At 38.9% G+C, this 26,074-nt stretch overlaps 1 protein-coding gene across 7 annotated transcripts in view; it reads right to left on the reverse strand.

The window, feature by feature from the left end:
• FGD6 (FYVE, RhoGEF and PH domain containing 6) overlaps window positions 1–26,074 on the reverse strand; it is a 109,667-nt gene that overhangs the window by 28,165 nt on the left and 55,428 nt on the right. For all 7 annotated transcript variants that reach the window (XR_014233319.1, XR_014233320.1, XM_082350417.1 and 4 more), the window contains 3 exons: window positions 16,010–16,161; window positions 14,663–14,819; window positions 12,903–12,990 (listed from right to left, as the gene is read on the reverse strand). Coding sequence is in view for 5 of the 7 variants with exons in the window: in XM_082350417.1 (XP_082206543.1) it covers window positions 12,903–12,990; window positions 14,663–14,819; window positions 16,010–16,161 (397 nt within the window). In the remaining 2 variants the exon portion in view is untranslated. The remainder of the gene's footprint in view (window positions 1–12,902; window positions 12,991–14,662; window positions 14,820–16,009; window positions 16,162–26,074) is intronic.

Raw genomic sequence — 26,074 nt, forward strand, 5'->3', positions numbered from 1 at the left:
TGCCTCAAATGCTACTGAGGTTATTTATATCAAAGAAAAAAAGGTTGGTACAGCATGCCTGGACACCACAAAATGTACTTTCTGGCCACCAGGTGGCATCGTTGATTAAAAGTTAATCAGTCCCCATCACCATCATCCAACATTAGCAGCACAAAACTAACCAAAACATAGCATGTGCAGTCTTAAGGGCTATGCAAGTTAACTTTGTCCTCATATATGAGGCCCAGAGTGAAAGAATGAGGACCCAACAAATACCATACCTTGTTAGAGGTCTAAGTTTTCAATACATGGGCTCCTAGTAAGCCTTACAATCCCTTGATTGCCTAATCAACGAATAATCAACTTAAAGCAGAAAATGATTCAGAGGTACAGTAACCATTTCCTAAAAATGAGTCATCTGTGGGAATCGGGGACTTTTTAATTCAACAGCACCCAGTCAGATTCCTGGACTGCGTGCTCAGAAACGGTTGATGGCAGAGCACAGAGGAAATTAGCATATAGGACGGGGTAACGTTCCAAAGTCAAGTGTTTTGAATTTAAGGACATGTCTTGCTTTGTATTATCTAGATTTCTTCTTTCCTCCCTACATATGTAATGAAATCAGCAACAAAATACAGAATTATGAGATCTAGAGAATAATAAGTCTAGTCAATGAAAGCCTGTTTGCCAAAATTTCAAATGTTAAAAGAAGCCACCTAAAATTATCCTGACTTGTGAAACAGAGTAGAGATTATTTTAAATACCAAAATAAAGATCAAGTATCAGGTTGTAAGACACACTGCTGCCATCTCGAAGGTGGCTTGGCGAAGGGCTCAAGAGCTCTTGTTGGGAGTGAGAAGACAGATTCTTACTTTCTTTGTCTAGCCATGTCTAGCAGAGGTATGTATGTGACTCTGACCATGTCCTGTGGCACTTCTGGGTGTCAGTATCCCCATACATAAAATAACTAGGCTTGGCCCAGATTGAAAAACTAATGACTCTCATTCTAAAGTATCATGAAGCATACCACGAACATCTCTCTAAAACAACTATTTATTTTGAAGTATTTCCTTCTATTTTTATAAATGCTTGACTTTACTTAATTTTAATAATATACAGAATTTTATAGCACATTTAAAGTATTCTAACCCGTACATTTTTTTTAATACATAGGAGTAGCGAACATGCCACTACAGGGATATATGATATGGGATTTAGGTACTCTATTATTAGACTTAAGTCATTTTTTAGTTATCTTGTTTTGGCTGTTATAAATTGGATGGCCATACATCCTAATTTGCCCATATGATTCTGCCATATACCTATTGTCCAGGTATTACTATAAATACTGCCCCTTGCACTCTTGAAAGGTACTGTGTTTGAATAATAAATTGTGTGATTATTTTAATTACAAGTAACAGTGGTCAATATCTTGATATATTTGTCTTTTTCTATACTTCACATTTTGGGTGTGTATGTGAAGGGGGCAGAATATCAATGGGAATGAAAAGATGTTTGTTTTTTTTAAGTACTTGATATATATCATGAGAAACCTTTCCTGAAAGGATATACCAATTTAAAATATCATTATTTATATATGAAAATACCAGCTTCACTAAATGATTGCCAGTTTTGTGTATTGTAGTTTTTTATTGCTAATGTAGTAGGGGGAACTGATAACTTATTTTAATCGATATTTATGATTCAGAGGATCTTAAACATGCCACAGTGTATTTATTATGTATACTTTTTCTGAGTGAATTGTTTGTTCATATTTTTAGTCCAGATACCTATAAAAGTTTTAATATTCTTAATGAAATAGTATTTTTTCGTATTTGCTACAAATATGTTTTCTGATGTACTGTTTATCTTTTTATTTCAACTATATTTTAAACCTTTATAATGTTTTTATTATATAGAAGAGTTGAAAGGTATCAATATTTTCCTTTATAATTTCTTTAATTTTGGGGGCTTAGAAAATCATCCCCCCTCCTCTCCCTACCCTGAGAGTTTTAATAAATAACCAATTTTATTTTTTCCCTGGTTTTCCTATAGTTTAATGATTCATATGTAATTTTTTTTTTTTTAAGTTAAGACTTTATTTTTTTAGAGCAGTTTTATGTTTAGAGCAGTTGAGGGGAAGGTACAAAGATTTTCCATATACCTTCTGCTTACACACATGCACAGCCTCCCTCAGTATCAACATCACCCACCAGAGTTGGGCATTTATTACAACTGATGAACCTACATCGACACATCATTAGCATCTAGAGCCCATAGTTTACATTACGGCTCACTTTGGTGTACATTCTATGAGTTTGGACAAATATATATAATGAAAATGTATCCATCATTATGGTATCATACAGAGTATTTTTACTACCCTAAAAATCCTCTGTGCTCTGCCTATTTATATTTAGCTTTGATTTTATTTTTAGTGTATCCAATAATGTATGAATTTTAATTAGTTTTTCAAATTTTAACAGGTTATTCACCAAATAATCCTTCTATTGTCTTGCACTTCCTACTTTGTCAACATTAGATTCTTATAAACAACAGTCTATTTCAAGTTACCTCCCTATTCCAATGGCAGATAATTATTATTATTTTTAATCAATAGGTCTATTTTTGCAACGGTATTACGTGTCTTTAACTGTTGATGTTTTAAAATACGTATTGACTGATGTTTCCCTCTCAGAATATTCTTTAATGATGTACTCTATTTATTACTATACACAAAATCATTTTGATATGTATCAATAAAATTGCAAACTAAGTTAACCTTAATGAGAATATGGAGTGTCAGCAACTAGTTAAAAGCTAAGTTAATGGTTCTATAGTGTCTAGTATCCCTTTAAGCACAAATGCTAAACCATGGGCTTCAGGAGGACCAGGAGTCTGAATTAATTATCCTTATATCCCCCAGCACCTAGAACAAGGTCTGGTGCATATTCAACAAATGTTTCCTTAATTTATGATGAACTAAATGACACTCATTTAGGGTTACCACTTCTTGCTCCATATTTTACTAAGCAGTTGAGATGATACTCTGAGGGTCTAATTAAAAAGTGTTCCAGTCTCTGCTCTAATTCTCCTGCTTCTCAAATATTAGGTCAGTTCTGTCCTCTGAGAATGTGGCCCAGAGATGCCTAAGTTAGAAGAGTGACCTTTCCGGGCTCTCAGGTTCACAGATTCATGTTCTTGGAAAGCTGGCAATGCCTTTCTGTGAATTAAAAAGGCCACTTCTCCTGGGCTGATGCAGTCCCTCACCAGGGCACACAATATGGCAAGCGGAGCGCTGGCTGGACTTAGAACTCAGCCGGGAGCCCTTGTCAGGGCATAGCCACATGAGGCAGCCCTGGTCTGTCTTACTTTGATAAGTCTGGTCCAGAGGTGGCATGCCCTAAGGACTTACAAACCAAACCTGATGCCAGGCTCGTCCTAGGACAAAATTTTGGATCAGATCTTACAATGGACAGAATCTCCCTTTGGTCCCTTTTTAGCAGGACATGTTGGCTTGGCATATACAGAATGCCCTTAGGGGAGTCAGACCCATAGGAAAGTCAACAAATGTAAACATCCATTATTTTGACTTCATTGAGACTGCTTTTCTTCGTGGATACATTTAAGCCTGCCAGTTTATCAAGTGAGAACCTCACACGTACAGAAATGGCCTTGACGCAGGCAAGTCCCACTTAAGGAACCTCTTATCCAAATTTGGTCCCCACCACCCTAATAATTGAGGTTTGGGGAGATAAGTATATTTTACTACCCAAAGAACTGCTAAGTGAAGAATAAAGCAAATATAAACACCAAAGTGAATTCAAGTTTGACTGAATTTCAGTGTTTTCTCCAACTGGAACAGTTCCCTTTTTTTTTTTTTTTTTTTAATGGCCGTGCGGCTTGGGGGATCTTAGTTCCCTGACCAGGGATCAAACCTGTACACCTTCAGTGGAAGGGCAGAGTCCTAAACACTGGACCACGAAGGAATTCCCTGGAACAGTTCCTGATGTGAGCCCATGATTCTGACACATGCTAAGAGGGAAACTCTTTGGCGACAGACTCAGCTTGCTAGATCTTTGGCAAGGCCCATTCCAGCAATAGAGGCATTCGGTTACTTGCAGGGAATCCAAGTCAAATCTATACTGAGAATTGGAAAAAGAATGGCTTTGCAGTAATGTCTATGGGTAGAATTCAGAGGGTCTGCAAACTTGGACAGGCAAAACCAAAATTTCTACTAATTTCTAAGTGAAATACGGAATTTCATTACGAATATAGTCAACAAATCACAGTATTATCAATGACACCAGGGCTTTATCACCATAGAAATCGCATGTTTTTTTATATGACATTATGGTTGTTGCAGGCATCTCAAAATATTGCTTACTCTCACCACTACTTCAAAATCATGACAATTATTAGATCCACACCACCTCTTCCTATTTAATGTATTACCTAAAGAAGCACATGTATTACTCTGCACTCTTCAAAATTATTTTAATAACTTTATTTCAGGCCAATTGGTTTCCTCTTAATCTTACGAATTCTATTCTGTAACTTCAAAAATTACTCCGAGAAGAGATCCATAGGATTCACCACATTCCCAGAGGGATTCTGGTATAACCTTAAAAAGGTTAAGAACACTTGTTTTATATAGAAAGTGAGATTACATTTAAAAGCTATAATAGAACAAGCAGATAAAATGTGCTTACCTCTTATATCCTGAAGTCTTTCTGTAGTACTAAAATACCTCATGGACATAATTTATTACATATCATCTCTCAAAATACCTTATTCACAACTACGATTAAAAATGAATTGCGGGGCTTCCCTGGTGGCGCAGTGGTTGAGAATCTGCCTGCCAATGCTGGGGACATGGGTTCAAGCCCTGGTCTGGGAAGATCCCACATGCCGCGGAACAATTGGGCCCGTGAGCCACAATTACTGAGCCTGCGCGTCTGGAGCCTGTGCTCCGCAACAAGAGAGGCCGCGATAGTGAGAGGCCCGTGCACCATGATGAAGAGTAGCCCCCGCTTGCCACAACTAGAGAAAGCCCTTGCACAGAAATGAAGACCCAACACAGCCATAAATAAATAAAAATTAATTAATTAAAAAAAAAAAGACTTAAAAAAAAAATGAATTGCAACAGAACAAGAGCTGAGCTAATTACAACGGGAATTCTGAATGTTATCACCCTCCCATTTTACATGGACAGAGCTGCTTTGTATCAGGGCCTTTGGGTTCCTCAGAAAATAAATTCTTTGGCTGGTGTCCAGGACAGCCTCGCCTTTCATCAAGTTCTGCTCTAGAGAAAGTGTTAGAATGATTTTAGCCTATGGTTTTCAAACAAACACTTGTTAAGCAGAAGTTTGAATTTTCAGAAGCAAAAGTTTCAATTTTCAGTAAGGGATTTTTAAAAGTCATGCATTAATTTGATTCTGATCTTTTGTCAAATCTGCTTATTAGCCTGTTCATAACTCAAATTTATAGCTTCAGAACAGAACAGATGTTTTTAATATCCCATTTTCTACCAACATGGGAAATCCTGGATTTCTAAAACCTAGAGGGAGTTAATGCCATCCCAGACTAAAGGCAAAGATTACAGGAAAAGTAATATAATATGTTGTTAAAGTCACTTATAAATATTTTGAACAAGATCAAAGAAACTACCTGATCCAAATTTAATCAAAGTTCAAAAGCCTTTCTTCCCCTCTGCAAATACAGAAATAGAAAAAATACTTCAGAGGAATTTTTAAATTATATTTTTCATTATATTTTCTCCACTATGATCCCCACTGATTCACCTTGTTTCAACACCAATGTAGTAGCTTTCCACAAATAAAAGGCTTTTCATTGAAAAGTTTATAATACATATAACACAAAATAAAGACAAAAACAAGCAAACAAACAAAAAAAACACCTAACAAAAAAACACCAACCCTAAAAGGATATATGATAGTCATCCCTGGATGGTAGAAGATGAAGAGGGAATTTTTTTTTTATAATATGTAACATATTTTTTATAGGCACAAAAGATCCCTTCAAAAAAAAAAGTGACCCCTACAAAAATAAATCCTCAGAATATTCTCACTCAAACAAGTGACCAGGAGCTTCCCTGGTGGTACAGTGGATAAGACTATGTGTTCCCAATGCAGGGGGCCTGGGTTCGAACCCTGGTCAGGGAACTAGATCCCACATGCATGCTGCAACTAAGAGTTTGCATGCCACAACTAAGGAGCCCACCTGCCACAACTAAGGAGCCCACGAGCTGCAACTAAGGAGCCTGCGTGCTGCAACTAAGACCTGGTGCAACCAAATAAATAAATAAATGAATTAATTAATTAAAAAAAATACCAGGGACTTCCCTGGTGGTGCAGTTGTTGAGAATCCGCCTGCCAATGCAGGGGACTTGGGTTTGAGCCCTGCTCCAGGAAGATCCCACATGCCGTGGAGCAACTAAGCCTGTGCGCCACGACTACTGAGCCTGAGCTCTAGAGCCCGCGAGCCACAACTACTGAGCCCGCGTGCCACAACTACTGAAGTCCATGTGCCCAGAGCCCATGCTCCGCAACAAGAGAAGCCACCGCAAGGAAAAGCCAGTGCACCGCAATGAAGAGCAGCCCCCGCTTGCCGCAACTAGAGAAAGCCCGCATGCAGCAACAAAGACCCAATACAGCCAAAAATAAAATAAGTAAATAAATAAGTATTAAAAAAAAAAAAAAAAACCCTGGAGGAAAAGAAGTGGGGCATCTGGCTTTTCCTTAAAAAAAAAAAAAAGTGACCAGATCAATATAAATTTTAGGAATTGAGAAGAGGAAGAGCTGGGAGGGACCCTGAGGGGTTGGGGTGGCCCCAAAGAGTAGGACTGTAAGCTCCATAAGGGCAGGGATCACCACTGTGTTGTCTGCCAGTGTATACAGGTGCCCAGCTCAGCACCAGCCTGTATCAATACTGGTTGAATGAGTAGGTGATTGATTAATGGAGGTGAGAATCTGGCCTTGAAAGTCAGGTTTCAGGAGAGGGTAAGAAAATGAGTGCAGCTAGAACAAAGGAAAATAAGGTTTGGGCAATTCTTTGGTTATATAGAACAGGTTTATAATTGTGGTCTTTATACTGTGGATAAATCATTTTTTTTCTAAAGTAAGATTTAACTTTTTAGAGCAGTTTTACATTTACAGCAAAATTGAGCGGAAGGTATGGAGACTTCCCATACAGCTCCTGCCCCCACAAATGCACAGCCTCCCCTGTCATCAACATACCCCATCAGGGTGATCCATTTGTTACAATGGATGCACCTACACTGACACATCATGATCACCCACAATCCACAGTTTACATTAGAGTTCACTCTTGGTGGTGTACATTCTGTGGGCTTGGATAAATGTGTAATGACATGTATCCATCGTTATGGTAGGATAAGCAGGTTTTCAACTTTCCTAATAAGCAGAATAAAAGTATATCTGTGAAATGATAGAAAACATATACACAGCTATCCCTTGGTATCTGTGGGGGATTAGTTCCAGCACTCCCCTCAGATACCAGAATCTGTGGATGCTCAATTCCCTTATATAAAGTGGTGTAGTACAGTCAGCCCTTCCTATCCATGGGTTCCGAATCTGCTGATACCAAGGGCCAACTGTAGGGTCTCTGCCCCCGGTTCCTTGCACAGAGCTCCCCAAATCTTCGTAATTTTCTGAGAGATAAAAGCACTAGGAGTGGGACTCCCCTGGTGGCGCAGTGGTTAAGAATCTGCCTGCCAATGCAGGGGACATGGGTTCAAGCCCTGGTCCGGGAAGATCCCACATGCCACGGAGCAACTAAGCCTGTGCGCCACAGCTACTGAGTCTGCACTCTAGAGCCCGCGAGCCACAACTACTGAAGCCTGCGTGCCTAGAGCCCATGCTCTGCAACAAGAGAAGCCACCGCAATGAGACGCCCGCACACCTCAACGAAGAGTAGCTCCTGCTCACCGCAACTAGAGAAAGCCCGCGCGCAGCAACGAAGACCCAATGCAGCCAAAATAAATAAATAAATAAATTTATTAAAATATATCATATCAAAAATTCATTTAAAAAAAAAGAGCAGTTGGTGCATCTTTTGTTCTAATATCTGGTCTTTGACCCTAGTTCTGACACAAAGCCGCCTTAGAATTTCCTAAGTGACAGTAGTGTCCTTTGTTATAATGAGGTGACTCTTGGTCGGCTCCTAGATGGGGACTGGTCACCACAAAGACCAAGCCATGATTAAAAGCTTAAAACTTTCAGCCCTACTCTCCATCCTCCAGGACGGGGAGAGGGGCTAGAAGTGGAGTTAATGATGGGTCATGCTTACGTGATGAAGCCTCTATAAAAACCCCAGAATACAGGGTTTGGTGAGGTTCTAGGGAGCTGGTGTGCCCAGAGAGGGCATGGGAGTTCCAACCACCATACCTTGCCCTAGGTACCTCTTCCATATGAAGTTCATTTTTATCTTTTAGCATACCCTTTTATAATAAACCAGTAAACGTACACAGGTGTTCCCCTGAGTTCTGTGAGCCATTCTAGCAAACTTTCAAACCCAAGGAGAAAGCCATGGGAACCCAGATTTACAGTCGGTCGGTCAGAAATAATAGGTTACAGCCTGGGACTTGCGAATGGCATCTGAAGTTTGGAAGGGTCAGGCTTGTGGAACTGAGCCCACTATCTCCAGGTAGACAGTGTCAGAATTGAATTGAATTATAGGACACGTAGCTGGTGCTGAAGAGAGTCTCTTGGTGTGGGAAAAAAACCTATATATCTGGTGTCAGAGTGTTGAGTGTGGTAGTGTGAAAGCGAAGTGGAGACATGGGAGAAGTGTGTTTTTTCTATGGTCTTCTTGGAAGCGGGCGTGATAAAGGGAGCATGACCAATAGGAAGATATTGCCACAACTTGGCGTGAGTTTAGAAAGGCCTGGCCTGAAGCATAACAAGGGAAATGGAAAGGGCAGGAAGCAGAAGCAGAGGAAAACTAGTCAGCAGATCTTACGACGGAGGAAAGACAAGGAAAGAGAAGCATTTTAGTCCTTTCCACAGTTTTGTTTCTGGGTAACTGGAAGAGTGTTTTTACTCTTAAAAGCAATTTATCAATCCATCCATCTGTCAAATGTTCACAGGCATCACTGCGTAGGGATTCTCAACCTCATAAAAAGGAACAACGTTTATTTCCCTAAGCCTTTCAGTTTACTGAGTCCCTGTTATGTGCCAGAATCTATGCAGACACTGAGTTAGGATAAAAAAAGATAGTCTCTACCCTGAACTGATGAGGAGGAATGAAATAAGCAGTGGTAAAAAATTAATGCTGCTCATTTAGCAGCATCTGTTCACTTTTTAAAAATTGCTCCCTCACTGCTGCCTCAAGATCCCCCTTTGTCCTAACTTCACATAGGATTTGGGCCCCACACAGATTGAACGATCTGGCCAGATCCACTGCTCTTAGGTGGCCAAAATAAAGGTAAAATTTACAAGTTTTTCCTGCTTAAATTAAGTAAATCACTTTCTTTACTACTTAAAAAAAACCAATTCTAATCTTAAGCATTTCATTATACAACATATACATTTTCTTTGATCCTATTTTGAGCTGAGCTTAAAAAAATATTACCAAGAATTCAGTTGGAAATTTTTTACTACAATGAAGGCAGAAATAGCCTAAGTAAAATACCCACTAGAAACCCAAATTAGGTCCTGAAGAAAACACTGCAGACAATAGGATGCTTGTTTGAACAGTAGGGGCAGGACTGCTGTATCTGGGGATTTCCACTTACCTTTCTCTAAAGGACTCCAAAAGAAACTATCTTATCTTATCTGTACTTCATCCCTGCATTTCTCGATCTTCCCTTCCCAAGAAGCCAAGGTGGGCACAAACCTACTTATACCAAGCCAGGTAGGAATCCTTCCCTTTCTCTGCCTGAAACTCAATAAATCGAAGTTGTCAGGAGTTGCCTGAAATAATCTCACTCTTTCTCTCTGTTCCTGTATACTCTGTGCCCCTGGAATTATTCCAAATTCTAAAATGGAAATAAAAGTATCAATACTTCCCTCACAAGGTTGTGTGGAGGATTAAATCATTGAGCTTGTTTATCCAAAGATGAGGATCCAGAGTTAATTCACATGTTTGAATAGATGCAAACGTTAAGACTTAAAATCCAACTTCTAAAAATCTAAGTGCGTAAATAGGGGCACTTTGATAACAAAAGTAGAAATATCTTGCAGAGTAGAGAGAAATCAGAACATGACAAAAAGGAGTACTGGAAAATAAGAGTTTTAAATAAAAATACATATAAAACAAACTTTTGGTACCAACCCCCATATGTCCTTAGGATTATATGACCACAGGTGCTTCAACTAATAGACACTATTTGTGTTGCTGGGGCAAGACACTTCACCTCTCTGGAGGAGAGACTGTCTCTGAAATTCTCTCTCTCAATGTTGTCCTTTAATTAAGCTAAAGATATTTTGGTTAAAGGGATGCTTTAAATGTAGCTTAAAACCAACCAGAATTATTTCCTGAACAGCTTCCAAGCTATCCCAAAGGGACCCAGATATACTGGGGTGCACTAAATTATTAATTATTACTGAAAAGACTCACTCCTTGACCTCAAGGAGTTTATAATCAAATTAAGGAATCAACATTCAAGTCATATAAATATTAGCAAATTCACAAGGCATCAAATAAATATTTACTAAGTCACACTGCACCAATACAAAGGGTTAAGGAGAACTGGAGTAATCAGAGATGGCTTTGGAGGTAATGGAGGACTTCAGGTCAGGTGGAGGAAGGGAAGAATTTGAATCAATGGAAGAAAAGGCATAGAATGAATCGTCGGTTATTGCTTTACAAAGTCTGTGTTCTTTCTTTAACTTTAGTCCTGACTTTGTAACCTTGAACAAATAAATCCACAGTTACTAAGGGTCTGCTATATATAAAGTACGGTACATCATTTAAATAATGGAGATTTTCCAAGCTAAGGGTGGGGAGGGCTTTAAGATTAAAGAAGACAAAGCTCAAAACTAACCCCAAGCTCACATCATGTTGGTTATAAAACAAATGAAATCTGTTCTCTTGAAGAGAATTTTTAAAACTTGCTGTTGCTATTTCACCATTAATCAATTAAAATCAAACTCAGTATGAAACCTACATTAAACACATGTGTAACTCTTTTACTTAGATCAGTCACAGTGTGGGAAAAAAAATATTTTTACATGAAAATTTCAGAACCTTGCTCCATCCTTCTCTCATTTGAAACCATAGTCTTTTGCCACTAAAAACAGTACTTAATTCGATAGCTGTAGAAATAGCCTAAGCCATTCAATAGCTCATTTATGATACAGCATTGAATTTATCTAGCAAAAACACAACACATGCATGGGCACTTCCTTTTGCCCTGTGTAGTCTAAATCTCTGCCAAATGCAGAGGAAAGAAAGTACAGATGGACAGGATATCCTCAAATTATTTGGTTTGCCTATGTCATTCCAGAGAGAAATCTAGTGCCTGATTCACAGTTAGAAATTCAAATTAAGTAGAAATACCTAGGGTAGCCAGTCCTGGGGCTGAAAGGCAGGACTCCTTCATCAGCAGTTCACTAGGCAAGCTTGGAAGGTATGAAGGCTTTGCCTAAAGCGAAATCGGGAAATCCTGGCTTTCCAGAATTCACCTACCTCATTCAGTATAGCTCTTGGCTTAAGAGAAAGTGATTAAGGATTAAAGCAGGGGTGCCATTGCTTAAGAACACTAACAGGAACCAAGTACCTCAAAATCTATTTACATAAAATTACAGCTGATTGAATTTAGAGTGGCAGTGGCATTTGAATATTCTTGTGCATTTGGACACAATTCTTCAATTCTTTATTTATTTATCTAGATACTTATCAATCTATTTATTTATGTATTTAGGCCATGCCGTGCAGCCTACAGGATCTTAGTTCCCCAACCAGGGATCAAACCTGTGCCCCCTGCGTTGGAAGCGCAGAGTCTTAACCACTGGACCACCAGGGAAGTCCTTGACATAGTTCTTAATGCACATTATATATGTATATTAAGTCACTGCATATCCAATACATTTCAGCAAATACCACAGAGGACCTAGTAGTAGTATGTGTTGGATACTATGCTCGGTACTGAGACTATACTGGCTTTTCGTGATGCCAGACCACTCAATCACTATAAGCCTGTTATTTCATCTATGTAAATAATATTGTGATATATGCATAGCTATGGTGAAGACTTAAAGACCCGATGAATATAAAGTCCTGAGCACAGTGTGTGCCTTCACTCAAATCATAGCTTTCTTTTTCTTTTTTTAACTATTACAGTGGTAAACTAGACACACAGCCCTGTAATCCTGAAGCTCCAGTAAAAGATACAGACAATGACCAGACATAATGACAATCATGATGATGATAAGGATATGGATAATACTAATAATAGCAGCTAATACTTATTTAGAACTTACCATGACCAAGGCACTATTCTAAGCACATAGCTCATCAATCAATCCTTATAACAACCCTTTGAAGTAAGTGACTAGAAGGCCATGGTAGTTGATATACAAATATGTGGGAGTGACCCTCTAAACCTCATTCTTGAGCGGCTGGGAAAGTACCTTCTTGGAATTAATAATATTAACCAGGTAAAACGACACAGCGTTGTGGGGCTGAGACCGTAAAAGAAGTTCTGAGCAAAAGGAATTAACATGTATGAATGCCTAGAGCAGAGAATGCACACGGATGACCAAAGAACTAAAGAAGTTCAGTGCCGGCAATGTCTACGTGAGGCTGCCAGCAATGTATAAATTCATGTGTTAGGAAAATCGGCTACCGGATAGAAAAAGAGAGGTGCTCTTAGGAAAGGCAGGGTTTCCTAAGAACGACAGGAGATGCTTGGTTGGTAATGTGCCAGAGAAGCCCACCTGTTAGCAGCAGCCTGTACTGGGGGATCCTCTGAACCGGCTTGAGCAGGTAGTGCTTGAGGGCCAGATTAGCACAGCGTGGGCTCATCTGAAAGGAAAAGGCATCCAAAGTAAACACATGCATTTTCCTAAGAAGCAAGGGACCCAGATCCAAGTGCTCCGGAAGCCGAACTTTAAATAGCCAGCGACTCTGGGATTCATGGAGAAGCTCCCTTCAAGGCACAGCTCCTATGCTGAGTGGGAAATCAGAACCAGCTCACCACGGAGTCTACCCTCTCTTGTAGGTACATCTCTGAAATCACTGACTCACTGGGCAATTCACAGCCCTCTCGCAGAGGGTGGAGGGTGGAGGCTGCAGTCTGCGTTGTAGGCCAATCAGAGGCAGCAGCTACCACTTAGAAAAGCATCTACCAATGTATTTATAACACACACCAACCCAACAACCAAGAAGGAAATGCCTGGCTCCCAAAATAAGATGGCAGAAATAAAACTACTGGGAACTGGATTCAAATAACCATCAGAGCCTATCATCAATATACTCATAACAACAACAGCTGGTGCTGGGGAGAATGCAGAAATTAGGGACAACCTGAAAAGCAGCCTTGCTAAGCAAACCCCGTCTTATAAGCCTGAAGAATGCAAAATTTCTCAGATGAATGGCTACAAAAGACATCCCCCAAATCACACTGTATATGGGAACATTTGATTCCGGAACGCTTTTGACTTGACCACAAGGACATTCGATTCTGCCTAAAGTTTTTTTCTTAGTATGTACAACAGATACTGGTGCCCATTCCTGAGCCTCACCTCCTATCTCCAATAAAGGTATTTACTGTGGGGTGACATCAAAATGGCCAAGTGAAAATGTCCCTGCCTCCTAAGATGTCCTGGTGTTCTTACACAGCTCAAGTGGGAAGGAAAGACATTTTTCAAATATGATGGTTCTATCTTTTTCTAAATACGTACATCCAGGGTCTGGTATGTAGAATAATTATGAAAGTATAATGACAATGCATGTTAAGAAAGCATCGAGGGACTCCCCTGGTGGCACAGTGGTTAAGAATCCGCCTACCAATGCAGGGGACACAGGTTCGAGCCCTGGTCCAGAAAGATCCCACATGCCGCGGAGCAGCTAAGCCCGTGTGACACAACTACCGAGCCCATGTGCCACAACTACTGAAGCCCGCGCGCCTAGAGCCCATACCCCGTAACAAGAGAAGCCCGCGCACTGTAACGAAGAGTAGCCCCCGCTCACCGCAACTAGAGAAAGCTCGTGCGTAGCAAAGAGGACCCAACACAGCCAAAAATAAAAATAAATAAATAAATAAATTTATTTTAAAAAAAGAAAAAAGAAATGAGAAGTAATGAGACATAAGCTTTAAAAAAAAAGAAAAGCATCGATCATGCAAGCATCATTAGATATTAGACATCTAACTTTCTCCGTCATGTTTTCTTTTGCTGCCAAGGCAACAGAACAACTCACTGGACACTGAGGAAAACCTGGGTCAATTATCAGTTGCCATAGCTGTATATACCACACTTCCATTCTTAATATCAACAGCATGAAGACTTCAGAAGAAAGGAAAAGAGCGAAGAAAAGACGACAACTGATTTTAAAGTTTAATTACCGTACAAATTAGAAATCAGCCATATCTTAATACTTCCAAAACTTTTCTAGTTTGCTGTAACTGGAATTCACTAATATTTTTAGTTTCAAAACAGAGAAATGGTAGCAAAACAGAGGACGGTAGCAAAAATACCTCAAATTCTCTAACAACAGCAGCAAAACCTGGGTTTTTCTTGTACTGCTCATCCAACAAAGCTATATTCTTATCAAATTCTTTGATATATGTGGAATACATTTTTAGATACGGTCCCTTCTTTACAAAGATATCAGCAATTCTTTGTTGTTCCGTCCTAAGGATAGAGAAGAGATAGACAAAAACAGAAAAAGAGTCATTACAGTATCTAAAACATATCCAATGATGAGCAGAGCCCCATTTCCAAGCCATCAACTTACCTTTTTTTCCTCTTCTTGTAAGAAATATCCCCAAATGCCCACTCTTTCCCATTTCCATTATTGCTACCATTACATCTTGCCTGGATTCTGCCAGTCCTCTGACTGGTCTCCCTGCTTTCACCATCTCATGCTTCTGTATAGCCAGAGACTGTTCAGAAAATTCAGATGAACTTTTAAGATAATTTTTTATAAGAGTTAATGATAAAGTATGGACAGGAAAACTCTTTTTAATTATGTTTTATTTTATCATGCTTTAAAAAAATAGCTTTTAATCATTCCTCAGCCCTTAAACTCTGTGTAATTTTATACTTAGGCTGCAGCTAAGTATTAATCACTATTTAGCCTATTTTCCCAACACGCAGAAGCAAGATATTTGCAAAACAGGCAGAGGTATTTTCCTGGATTATGTGTAAAGAAAGCTTAGAGGGAAATTGTTATCATGAAAGTAGGTGATACACCATGTTGTTATTTTGGGTTCCCCATGGACTTCAACAATAAATTCAATCCCCCAGACCAAACTCTACACATTTCCAAAGATATCACCAAAGTTTCTGTTACTGTCTAAAGACCAATAAAAGCAGTTAATCTTTGGTATTCTTTTCCTGTTCTAAAATCTACAACATCTACAATGATGTCATATATGTGTATATTTTCTAAACCAAACAACATATCTTCCTATTATCTCGGTGAATGGTCTCCTTTCCAAAATGCAGAGTTTCCTGGCTTGAAGCTCCAAAAAGATAGATGAGACATTTAAAAATGTTTCCAATGTGAATACATCAACTAAACTCTCCCAATTTCAAAAGTCCTGATTATAAAGGTCACCTATAGAAAGTTAAATTGGCTGACTATGGGCCCTTCCTGCCTTTGAGGCAACATTACCAAAGAATTTAAAAATTTAGAGTACCGAGCTAGGTGCAACAGTGAATTTTGGCCATCCAAAGTGATCAATCCACAGGTAACCGCCAAGAAAACTCAATATATTGAAAAATCACAATGTCAGGAACAATGCCTCTCTGTCACAAGCAGGGCCCTTATGGCTTCATCTAAACTTGGAAACTGGGAAAGCTGGTCAGTCCATTTTTACCAGTTCAACATTCTTTCCTCCAGTTCCTTCAGGAGATCCCGATTGAGCTCGTACAGCTGAGGCAAGTAGTATAGGATCTGATTTAGGATCCGGTCCTCAATCACTGGTTTCCCAAGTTGCCTGGAAGCATGGGCTACTGCATCCCGGAAATCCTGTTATAGTTCAGAGGAGGAAAAACAATATACATACATATGTAACTTAATAAAAAGCTTTTCCCCCAGTCACTCTCTTCCCTAAAACAATATAAACTGCAAATTGTATTTCCCACGAAGAACTCAAATTGAAAAGTACCCACTTCCTCCTATCCCGCTTACTTGGCTAGGACACACACACACACAAAATGGCTGGGGTGGATATTTGGTTTTAAAACAGACTGTGTGATATTTCTCTTAAATCTTTTGGTTTGATCTCCAAACTTAGTAATTATACTAAGGGGGTATCTGGAAATTGTATTGCAACTCTAAGTAGGCCTTAAAATTATTCCAATACTACTATATGAACAAAATCCATTTATTTTAAAAGTCTCCAGATCTTAATTTTATTTTGGAAGTGTCCCTTTGTCCACTTTCAGTAATTACTTCCCAAATGCTGGAGCATTCTAAGTGAGGCATGTGGAGGGTGGTACATTCTTGATAATCAGAGAATACTGGATCCCAGCCCTTACTCCTAAAATACTGTGTTTGCTTGAGCTAGCTCCATTTTCCTCATCTGTTAAATGGGTTATGAGACTTTAATTAGATACTGCACACAAAGCGTCTTACAATGTATTTGGCACACAGAATCAACAAAACATTTTAACTCTGGACCTTAAACTCTTTCCTCCCTCACCATAAATTCACCAGAATCTATACTTTTCACAAATAAAAACTTTTCTCGTCACATATCACTTTTCCCTGTAAGACTATTTATACCATGTTTTAAGACAGGCCCACCCCACCCCACCCTATCACTCCAGAGGACTTGGAAAGGGTGGGGTTGGAGATGGTACTTCTCTAGATTTCACTATATCTTGAGGCCTCCCCCCCAGGGGATAAGTAAAACAATGGTGGACTCTGTTCTATAGTCCTGAGGATTCAATAACAAAGATTGTTCCCTCTTAGAAACAGGTTTAATTAAAACCGTAAAGCAAAGGTTGTATAAAACAGACTCTCTACTAGGCTTTATCTTCTTTCTCCTTTCTAGCTGCTTTCCCTTCAGGAATTCACTGGGCAAATCAAATACACAAAAAAAGACCCTGATTTCTTCCCTGATCCTTTCAGCACCTACCCCTTACCTACATACATTAACCATTAGTATTTCTTATGCTTCTTGTGAAGGGCAACAACTTCATACCTAATTTAAAAGTACACAAAAAGCTCCTAGAGTAATGAAAATAAAAACAAAGATAAACAAATGGGACCTAATTAAACGTGAAAGCTTCTGCACAGCAAAGGAAACTATAAACAAAACAAAAAGACAACCCACAGAATGGGAGAAAATATTTGCAAACAAAGCAACCGACAAGGGATTAATCTCCAAAATATATAAACAGCTCATGCAGCTCTATGTCAAAAAAACAATCCAATCAAAAAATGGGCAGAAGATCTAAATAGACGTTTCTCCAAAGAAGACCTACAGATGGCAGAGAGGCACATGAAAAGATGCTCAACATCACTAATTATTGGAGAAATGCAAATCAAAACTGCAGTGAGGTACCACCTCACACTAGTCAGAATGGCCATGATCAAAAAGTCTACAAACAATAAATGCTAGAAAGGGTGTGGAGAAAAGGGAACCCTCCTACACTGTTGGTGGGAATGTAAATTGGTACAGCCACTCTGGAGAACAGTATGGAGGTTCCTTAAAAAAACTAAAAATAGAACTACCATATGATCCAGCAATCCCACACCTGGGCATATATGAGAAGAAAACCATACTTCAAAAGGATACATGCACCCCAGTGTTCATTGCAGCACTATTTACAATAGCCAGGACATGGGGGGGACTTCCCTAGTGGTCCAGTGGTTAAGACGCCACACTTCCATTACAGGGGGCACGGATTCAATCCCTGGCCAGGGAACTAAGATTCCCACAGGCCTTGTGGTGCAGGCAGACACACACACAAAAAAGACATGGAAGCAACCTAAAGAAGATGTTTTTATATATATATATATATGTGTGTGTGTGTGTGTGTGTGTGTGTGTGTGTGTGTGTGTACAAATACAATGGGGTATTACTCAGCCATTAAAAATAGAATGAAATAATGTCATTTGCAGCAACATGGATGGACGTAGAGATTATCATACTAAGTGAAGTCAGACAGAGAAAGACAAATATCATATATCACTCATATGTGGAATCTAATTTAAAAAAAAAACAATACAAATGAACTTATTTACAAAACAGAAAGACTTACAGATATCAAAAACAAACTTATGGTGATCAAAGGGGAAATGTGAGGGGGAGGGATAAATCAGGAGCTTGGGATGAACACACACACTACTATATATAAGACAGATGACCAACGAGGACCTACTGTATAGCACAGGGAACTCTACTCAATATTCTGTGATAACCTATACGAGAAAAGAATCTAAAAAAGAATGAATATATGTATATGTAAAAAATAAATAAATAAAAGTACACAAAAAGATTCCTCTTCTGGGAATTCCCTGGTGGTCCAGCGGTAAGGACTCCACCTCTGGGCTTCCACTGCAGGGGCATGGGTTCTATCCCTGGTCAGGGAACTAAGATACCACATGCCGCGATCCCGCATGCCACGATCCCACATGCCGTGAGGGATGGCCAAAAAAAAATTAAAAAACGATTCCTCTTCTAAGGTATATTTTAGACAAGTCAAATCCTATGTTCAAGAAGTGCTAATAAACCCTTCACTTAGGCCTCAGTACCTGGGACTAACTTTATCAGCCCAAAACAGTCATATTAACCCAAAGGAACCAACTAGTTAGACCAGTAACTAAAGAACTACTTTGACAACTAATTACTGTAATATAAAATAAGAATTCGTTACTTGTATAAACTACAATCCAGAAAACCACACAAAACAGCTCCAGAAACCAAATGGATTTGGGCCAAATTCCATCTCCCAACAGCTTGTTTCTATCAGCATTCACATTTAGTAAGAGAAAATAGAGCCAACTTAACACTTTCGAAAGTCATTAGACTTTCCATCAGGCAGAACTATACAGACTATATTTACATACCACGAATAACATCCTCAATTGTAAATGTATTCAAAGCACAACAGTTAAACATCTTCTATAGCATTTTATTTTTTATTTTACCAGTTTAATGATTAATATAATTTAGACGCAAGAGTTTCCTTGTTCAGCAAAACAAGAAGCACTGCCCTTTCTTCTGGTAGGATAAATGATGAATATGTTTGTCCCTTGGCAGCAGGATGACTTTTATTTTCCAGTTGGAAGGCATTTCCTCAGCCAGGACAGTGACAGCAGACATTAGCTGCTATGTAGCTTAAGGATCCTGTTTGACATAGCTTTTGCTAGAGTCTGTATTCCATATGTCTGCCACCATTGCCAAAAAGGAAACTGGTTTATTTAAGACACATTCAACAGACACTAGCCAAATCCACACTGCGCTGACCAGTGAGATGGCCACCTCTAACTGGATGTCCCTGTCACATACCGGGCAAAACTTTAGTTTTTTTCCAGTACTACTGGGTGGTGTCGACAGCTCTAGAGGAATGAATGGGCTATGATGCCTTTTTTAAAATTATGAGTAGCATGTCAGAATAAAAGAGAAATATAACTATAAGCGCAAAGGAAGACCGTTTAACACAGACAATAGGAATTTAGAGAGTTTATACCCAGCTATTAAATATTATTCCTAAGACCTAGAGAGTTACATATTCTAAACAAGTACTACCAGGGCCATTGTTAGCCTTCATGGTGGATTTTTGAAAACAGAAAAGAGCACCCCTTCCTCCAGGCCAGTGCAACTCAGACCAAGGGCTCTACTCATAACTGATGGCCTTCTTAACCACACAGCGCAGCCCTGGCCCCAATTCATTCCCTCACCTTGTGGGCTACCATCCCCTGAAAGCCATGTGCAATGGCCCCAGTGCCAGATGCAACTAATTCACACAGGAACTACACACAATCTCTAACTTCTCAGCTCTTCATGAACCTCAACCATTTCCAAACTCGTGCCACTGGAAGGAGGAAACTTTTTTTTTTTTTTTAAATAGAAAAGATGATTACAACATATGTCTGGTTATTTTTCTAAATGCTGACAGCCAGGGTAATTTGGGAAAGTGTGATGACACTTAAGAGCCAGAGGCAAAACTATTTTGAGGCAGAAGAATCTAAATTTACCAACATCCCCTTGACTAAATCAGTGAGGATGCAAGACCACAGAACTGGCACCTTCAATTAGATCCAAAGTATACTTTTTCACACTGGAAAAGGTGGGTAATTAAAATAAAAGAGGTGAGGGGAGCTAGAGTGTAAAAATGTTAGGTAAGTGGGTGAGTTTTTTGATATCAACTACATATACTTCAATCTATTGTTCTAACATAAAACCTACCAAAGATTCTGTATGCAAAACTGAACCACCTACACTCTAGTTTCTGATCACCATCAACTTGGCCTTTTTAGAAACAGAAATGGGCTTCTGGATTAAAAAGCATACCATAATAGTATTCTTAATAATTCCAAGAAAACCTACAAATAAGAACCAGATCAACTTTAAAAAAACTCAGCTCCTTTGAGGTATTAACATACTATCCTTAACAGCTCTGATCACTTGGGCAAGAGCAAGCAAAAATCAATGCAAATAAAATCAAGTCTGAACATCTAAAGCAACGAAGCACAAAACAGATGGCCTTGTTTGTCAGGTCAGGCTTTATATCTCCAGGACCAAAGAGAAGTAAGTGAGTTAATAACCAGCTGTCCTGACTGGGCTTCCTGACCTTAGGGCATTATTTAACCACTATGATGACACAGTGAATTACAAAGACTAAATGGACATATGAGCAGACAGGGTGCTCTGCAGGGCTCCCTGCCTACATGAAGGGCATTAAGAATCACTTCATATTAAGCAAAAGCAAAGCAGCTGCTAAGGTCAAAGAGCTTTGAAAAATATACAGAAAGCAGTGTGATACTATGAAGTTAAAGGGGGTGGTGGGAAGGCTCCACGTTAACAATTTGATTTTGTTTTAAAATGAAAATATTTGACCAATGAAGTTACTACTCCCTCTATGTTCAGACCTGGTGATATCATGTACAATCATCAATGCAAAACTGTATAAAACATGAATGAAACCTATCCTTTGTCTCAAATCTCCAACCCCTGCTTAATAACATTAAGAAATAATCATCATAATATATCCTAAATGATCATCTTTAGAAGATGAAAAACTAGAACTTCTCCAGTTTCCTGGCCCAACTGAAAGAATTCTGAATGCAAGCCAATATACTCAAAGATACACTGTACCTTACACAGCATGGCAGAGATTTCAAGTAACAACTTTTAATCAATTTCTGAACATTCACTTAGTGCAAGGGCTCAAACAGACCAGAGTTCAAAGTCTGGCTTTGCCATTTAATGGGTTTTGCCATTTAGTGGGTTACTTTTGGCAGTTAGCTTACTTTCTTCATTTAAAAAAACAGAAATGACATCTATCTGATAGGGTGCTTATGAGGACTAAAATAGATAATTTGTGTAACATATCATGCTGCCAGGTGCACAGAGAGCACTCAATAAGGCCATTTATTTAATTAAAGGAGATTTGATTATGTTAAATGATACATTATTACCATTTAAGATCCACAAGTCCCTGGAAGCTTGGAAAGAGAGCCCTCAAACAGAGGTTTATAAACAGAAGGAAACATTATACCAAACCAAGGTGAGGGAAACAAACACCTCAGCAGCAAGACAAAGGCACTCTTAACAATGAATTTCAAGGACTTCTCTAGCGGGCCAGTGGTTAAGACTCCATGCTCCCAGTACAGGGGTCACGGGTTTGATTCCTGATCGGGGAACTAAGATCACGCATGCCGCAAGCTGTGGTCAAAAATTAAAACAAACAAACCAAAAAAAACAAACCAAAAAAACCAATGAACTTCATACAGTGAAGGGTAGTCCTCACGCGAAGGAAGCTGCTCAGAAGTGAAAGTCTGGTAGCCATGTCAATAGACACTAAAGGCGGATTCTTTATAACTAAAGAACAAATGATACTTAAATGGTTCTCAAAACTGAAAAGACAAGGTGTATTCAGTAGAACAAGATGAAGTCATTTTAAGATGGTAAAAACTGGAGGCTTCTATGAAGAAGTCTTTTATTGTTATTTTATTTATTTATTTATTTATTTATTTTATTTATTTTTGGCTGTGTTGGGTCTTCATTGCTGCGCGCAGGCTCTCTCTAGTTGCGGTAAATGGGGGCTACCCTTTGTTGCAGTGCACGGGCTTCTCATTGCGGTGGCTTCTCTTGTTGCACAGCATGGGCTCTAGGCGCACGGGCTTCGGTAGTTGTGATTCACGGGCTCTAGAGCACAGGCTCAGTAGTTGCGGCACACGGGCTTAGTTGCTCCACGGCATGTGGGATCTTACCACATCAGGGCTCGAACCCATGTCCCCTGCATTGGCAGGCGGATTCTTAACCACTGCGCCACCAGGGAAGCCCGAGGAAGTCTTTTATAATGCATTTTTAAAAAAGATATATTCTATTTACTAATAGACATCTGAATGTCCAAGTAGCTTTGCCTCTAACGCTATGGATTTTAATTGGGAGTCTCTCAAATTTTCAAGGTAACGTATATCCCAGTCTAAGGCAACTGGTAGAACAAAGATGCTTCATTACGAGTACCACTTACCTACTACTTAACCAGCCCATCTTTGTTAAAAAGACCTCAAAGTCTCTAATCATTTTCTTTCAAAATATATTTTTTAAATCATGCTATTTAGACATTTAAAAAGTAAGCTTATAGATATGTCTATTAAACCAGTCTCCCATCAGAAAGCAAATAAGATAACAAAAGCAAAAAAACACTGTATCTTTTGTACTTAATTATATTAGATGTCTAAGGTGTTTTATCTGGAAAATGGCATTTATATACAATATAATAGCAACTTCTGGATTGGACAACTTCTGCTACAAAAGAGGAAAAGAAATATAAACAACTAGAGTTTCACCAAACCAAGTTTTATTCATCAGTTTCCTATCATTCATTTAACATACGAATTTAGGACGATACCAATAAACACAACAGATAAAAATCCCTGCTTTCATGGAGCTTACTTTCTAACGGAAGAAGAAACCTAGTAGGGTATTTTTCAGGAACAAATTTTATTTTGATTGATTTGAGTAAAAGCTTACTAAGATAACATTAAAACTAAATAGTATGGATTTTGACTGACATAAATACATTCTAAATAACAGCACTTTATCTTGAAGGACCTCCACTTAGCCTGCAGCTAAAACTAATTGGTGCCTAACAGTTTTTTGTATGATCACATTTAACCATTACACCAACTTTATGTGGTTATTATTATTCCCATTTTCCAGAAGAAAACAAGGCTTCATTAATTTGCCCAAGAGCACACAGTTAGTGGCAGAAGCAGAATTCTTAACCACTAACCAATTAGTCCCATTCATTCATTCAATAACATTTACTGGGGGCCTTCCACTGAATAGGAATGATGGGAGACTCTGAAGATACACGATATCTGCCCTCACCTAGCTTACATGTTAGTACAGGAGACCAAAAACAAACAAGTAAACAAACAGATATACAAAACATATGAAGTATCAAGAAGAAAAGAAACACAGGAAAGTTGAAGAGAAAAGGATGGTCAGTGAAGACCTCTCTGAGGAAGTCACATTAAGCCCAGACTGTAAGGAAAAAGAAAGAACTAGCTACGAACAAATGAAGGAAGGATGAACATTCTAGGAAACTGCATTGGCAAAATCTCTGAGCAGGAATAACTTTAGCACTGAACTAAGAACTGAAAGAAGGCTGGTATGGCCAGAACATGCTCTGCAAGTGAGAGAATGCCTTTCTCTCTTTCACCAACATTTCACCTCATTACTAAAGGCCAAATCACAGAGCACCTTACAGGCAGGGGGAACCATAATTTACTATCCAAACTAGATCATTTTTGACAGTAAAAGGGAGCTCTATTAATAATATTATGCTAAGACAATAACCAAGGTGGTCAAAAGCAGACTAGGACAGATGGTCATCCTACTTACAGGACTTGGTAAATAGCATGGTTTTTATTATATAATGCAATGAGAACCATTTAAAGGGTTTCTTTTGTTGTTTTTTGTTCTATTTATTTATTTATTTATTTATGGCTGTGTTGGGTCTTCGTTTCTGTGCGAGGGCTTTCTCTAGTTGCGGCGAGCAGGGGCTCCGCCGCATGCGGGATCCTCCCAGACCAGGGCTTGAACCCGTGTCCCCTGCACTGGCAGGCAGACTCTCAACCACTGCGCCACCAGGGAAGCCCCATTTAAAGGGGTTTTAAGCAGGGGAGTGACATGATCTCATATATATGTTAAGAAAATCACTCCTAATACTTTATATGAAAAAAAAATCTTTTAAGGAACAGATTGAAGGGGGGTAAGAATGGACATAGGAAGCCCAGTTAAAAGGCCGGTGCTGTTTTGAGTATGAGATGATATTCTGGACTAGGCTGGTAGCAGTAAAGAGGAAACAGAATCAGCAGGTTTGCTGATAGTTCAGCTGGAGAGGTGAGAGGGAGAAATGAAGCACAAATCCTAGTTTTCTGGCTTTGGCAGCTACATGGATGGCACTACTATTTTGAAAAGGGAAAGACTGCCTTTTAAGAATCTCTTTTTTCTTTGGACTCAACAGGGTAATGACTTAGAGACAATGTGTATATTGGACCTTTTTTCAAATCCAGGTCAAAGTCCAAGAGCTCATGGTAGGTACTGCAGAGTGAGGACCATATTACTTACAGTCTTGCTACTGCCTCTGCAGGCCCATTTTTTTCTCACAAACATCAGAAGAATCAAAGCCCTCAGCTAAGTTCACCAATTCTTAGAACCTTAAGTATATTTTAAATCACATAACCTCTACCCAAATCTAATTCCTCCCAATGTAATATGATAAAATTCATTAGATTTAAAAACACTTTTATGAGTTATAGCACCTGGTTCAGCAAATTCAAAACAAAGAAGTGATAGTGAGCTACAGTAACATATTAAAGTGATATATAAAGTGTTAACAAACTACTCTGATATATTAAACTTTTTAAAGTGTGGCTACTCTATTGGACAGTGCTGATACTGAAGATTTCTGTTTCACAGAAAGATCTATTAATGCTATTCTAGAGTCTCTAATATGGAAGACTATTAATGGGAAATCATATATAACTAAACAATAGCTTCTCCCAAGCCATGTGGATACCTGGTTGATTTCCAAAAATACCCACTGGATTATCTAAAGCCTGTTAGATATTTTAAAGCAGTCATATTCTATCATATAACACAGAAGTTAATCCATTTAGAGGAAATCAGATAGCAGGAGCGCTCAGGATTAAAACAATCCACGTGCTACCTTTATGGGGTACTTTTGGTAGAAGAGTAAATATGAGCCTTAACAGCATAGTGGGAGTGCTGGATTGAAACAAGAGATGCTTTTGGCTTCACCCACATTATCCTGGTGACAAACCCCTCCTAGTAATGGCTGAGAACCTGTTTAATGCCTGGTTGTTAAGATACCCGCTTATGTTGGGCTCTAGTGAGTTAACATTTGCACATACCAGACAGGATGTTAACATGAGGTTGGCAGATGATCTACTCTCACTCCTACATTAAAGGCTTAGGAGGTTTTGAAGATGTGCAAATCAAGGTGGGTTATGGATGATTCACTCTGTTCAACATCAGCGGGGAAGAGGCCAAGGCCATCAATCAGATCTGAGATAAGGGAAATATTTTGGTCTAATTGTCTATTTTTATAGGGCTTATGCTTTGTTCCAAAAATAGATAGGTAAGAACCAGGATATATATATATTTTAAAATCAAATAAACATACTGGTAAAGCTTTTAATTGCTCCTCTACCCACTGGAATCAGAACC

This window comes from Balaenoptera borealis (genome assembly GCF_965194805.1).
Source record: "Balaenoptera borealis genome assembly, chromosome: 13".
NCBI classification, from domain to species: Eukaryota; Metazoa; Chordata; class Mammalia; order Artiodactyla; family Balaenopteridae; genus Balaenoptera; species Balaenoptera borealis.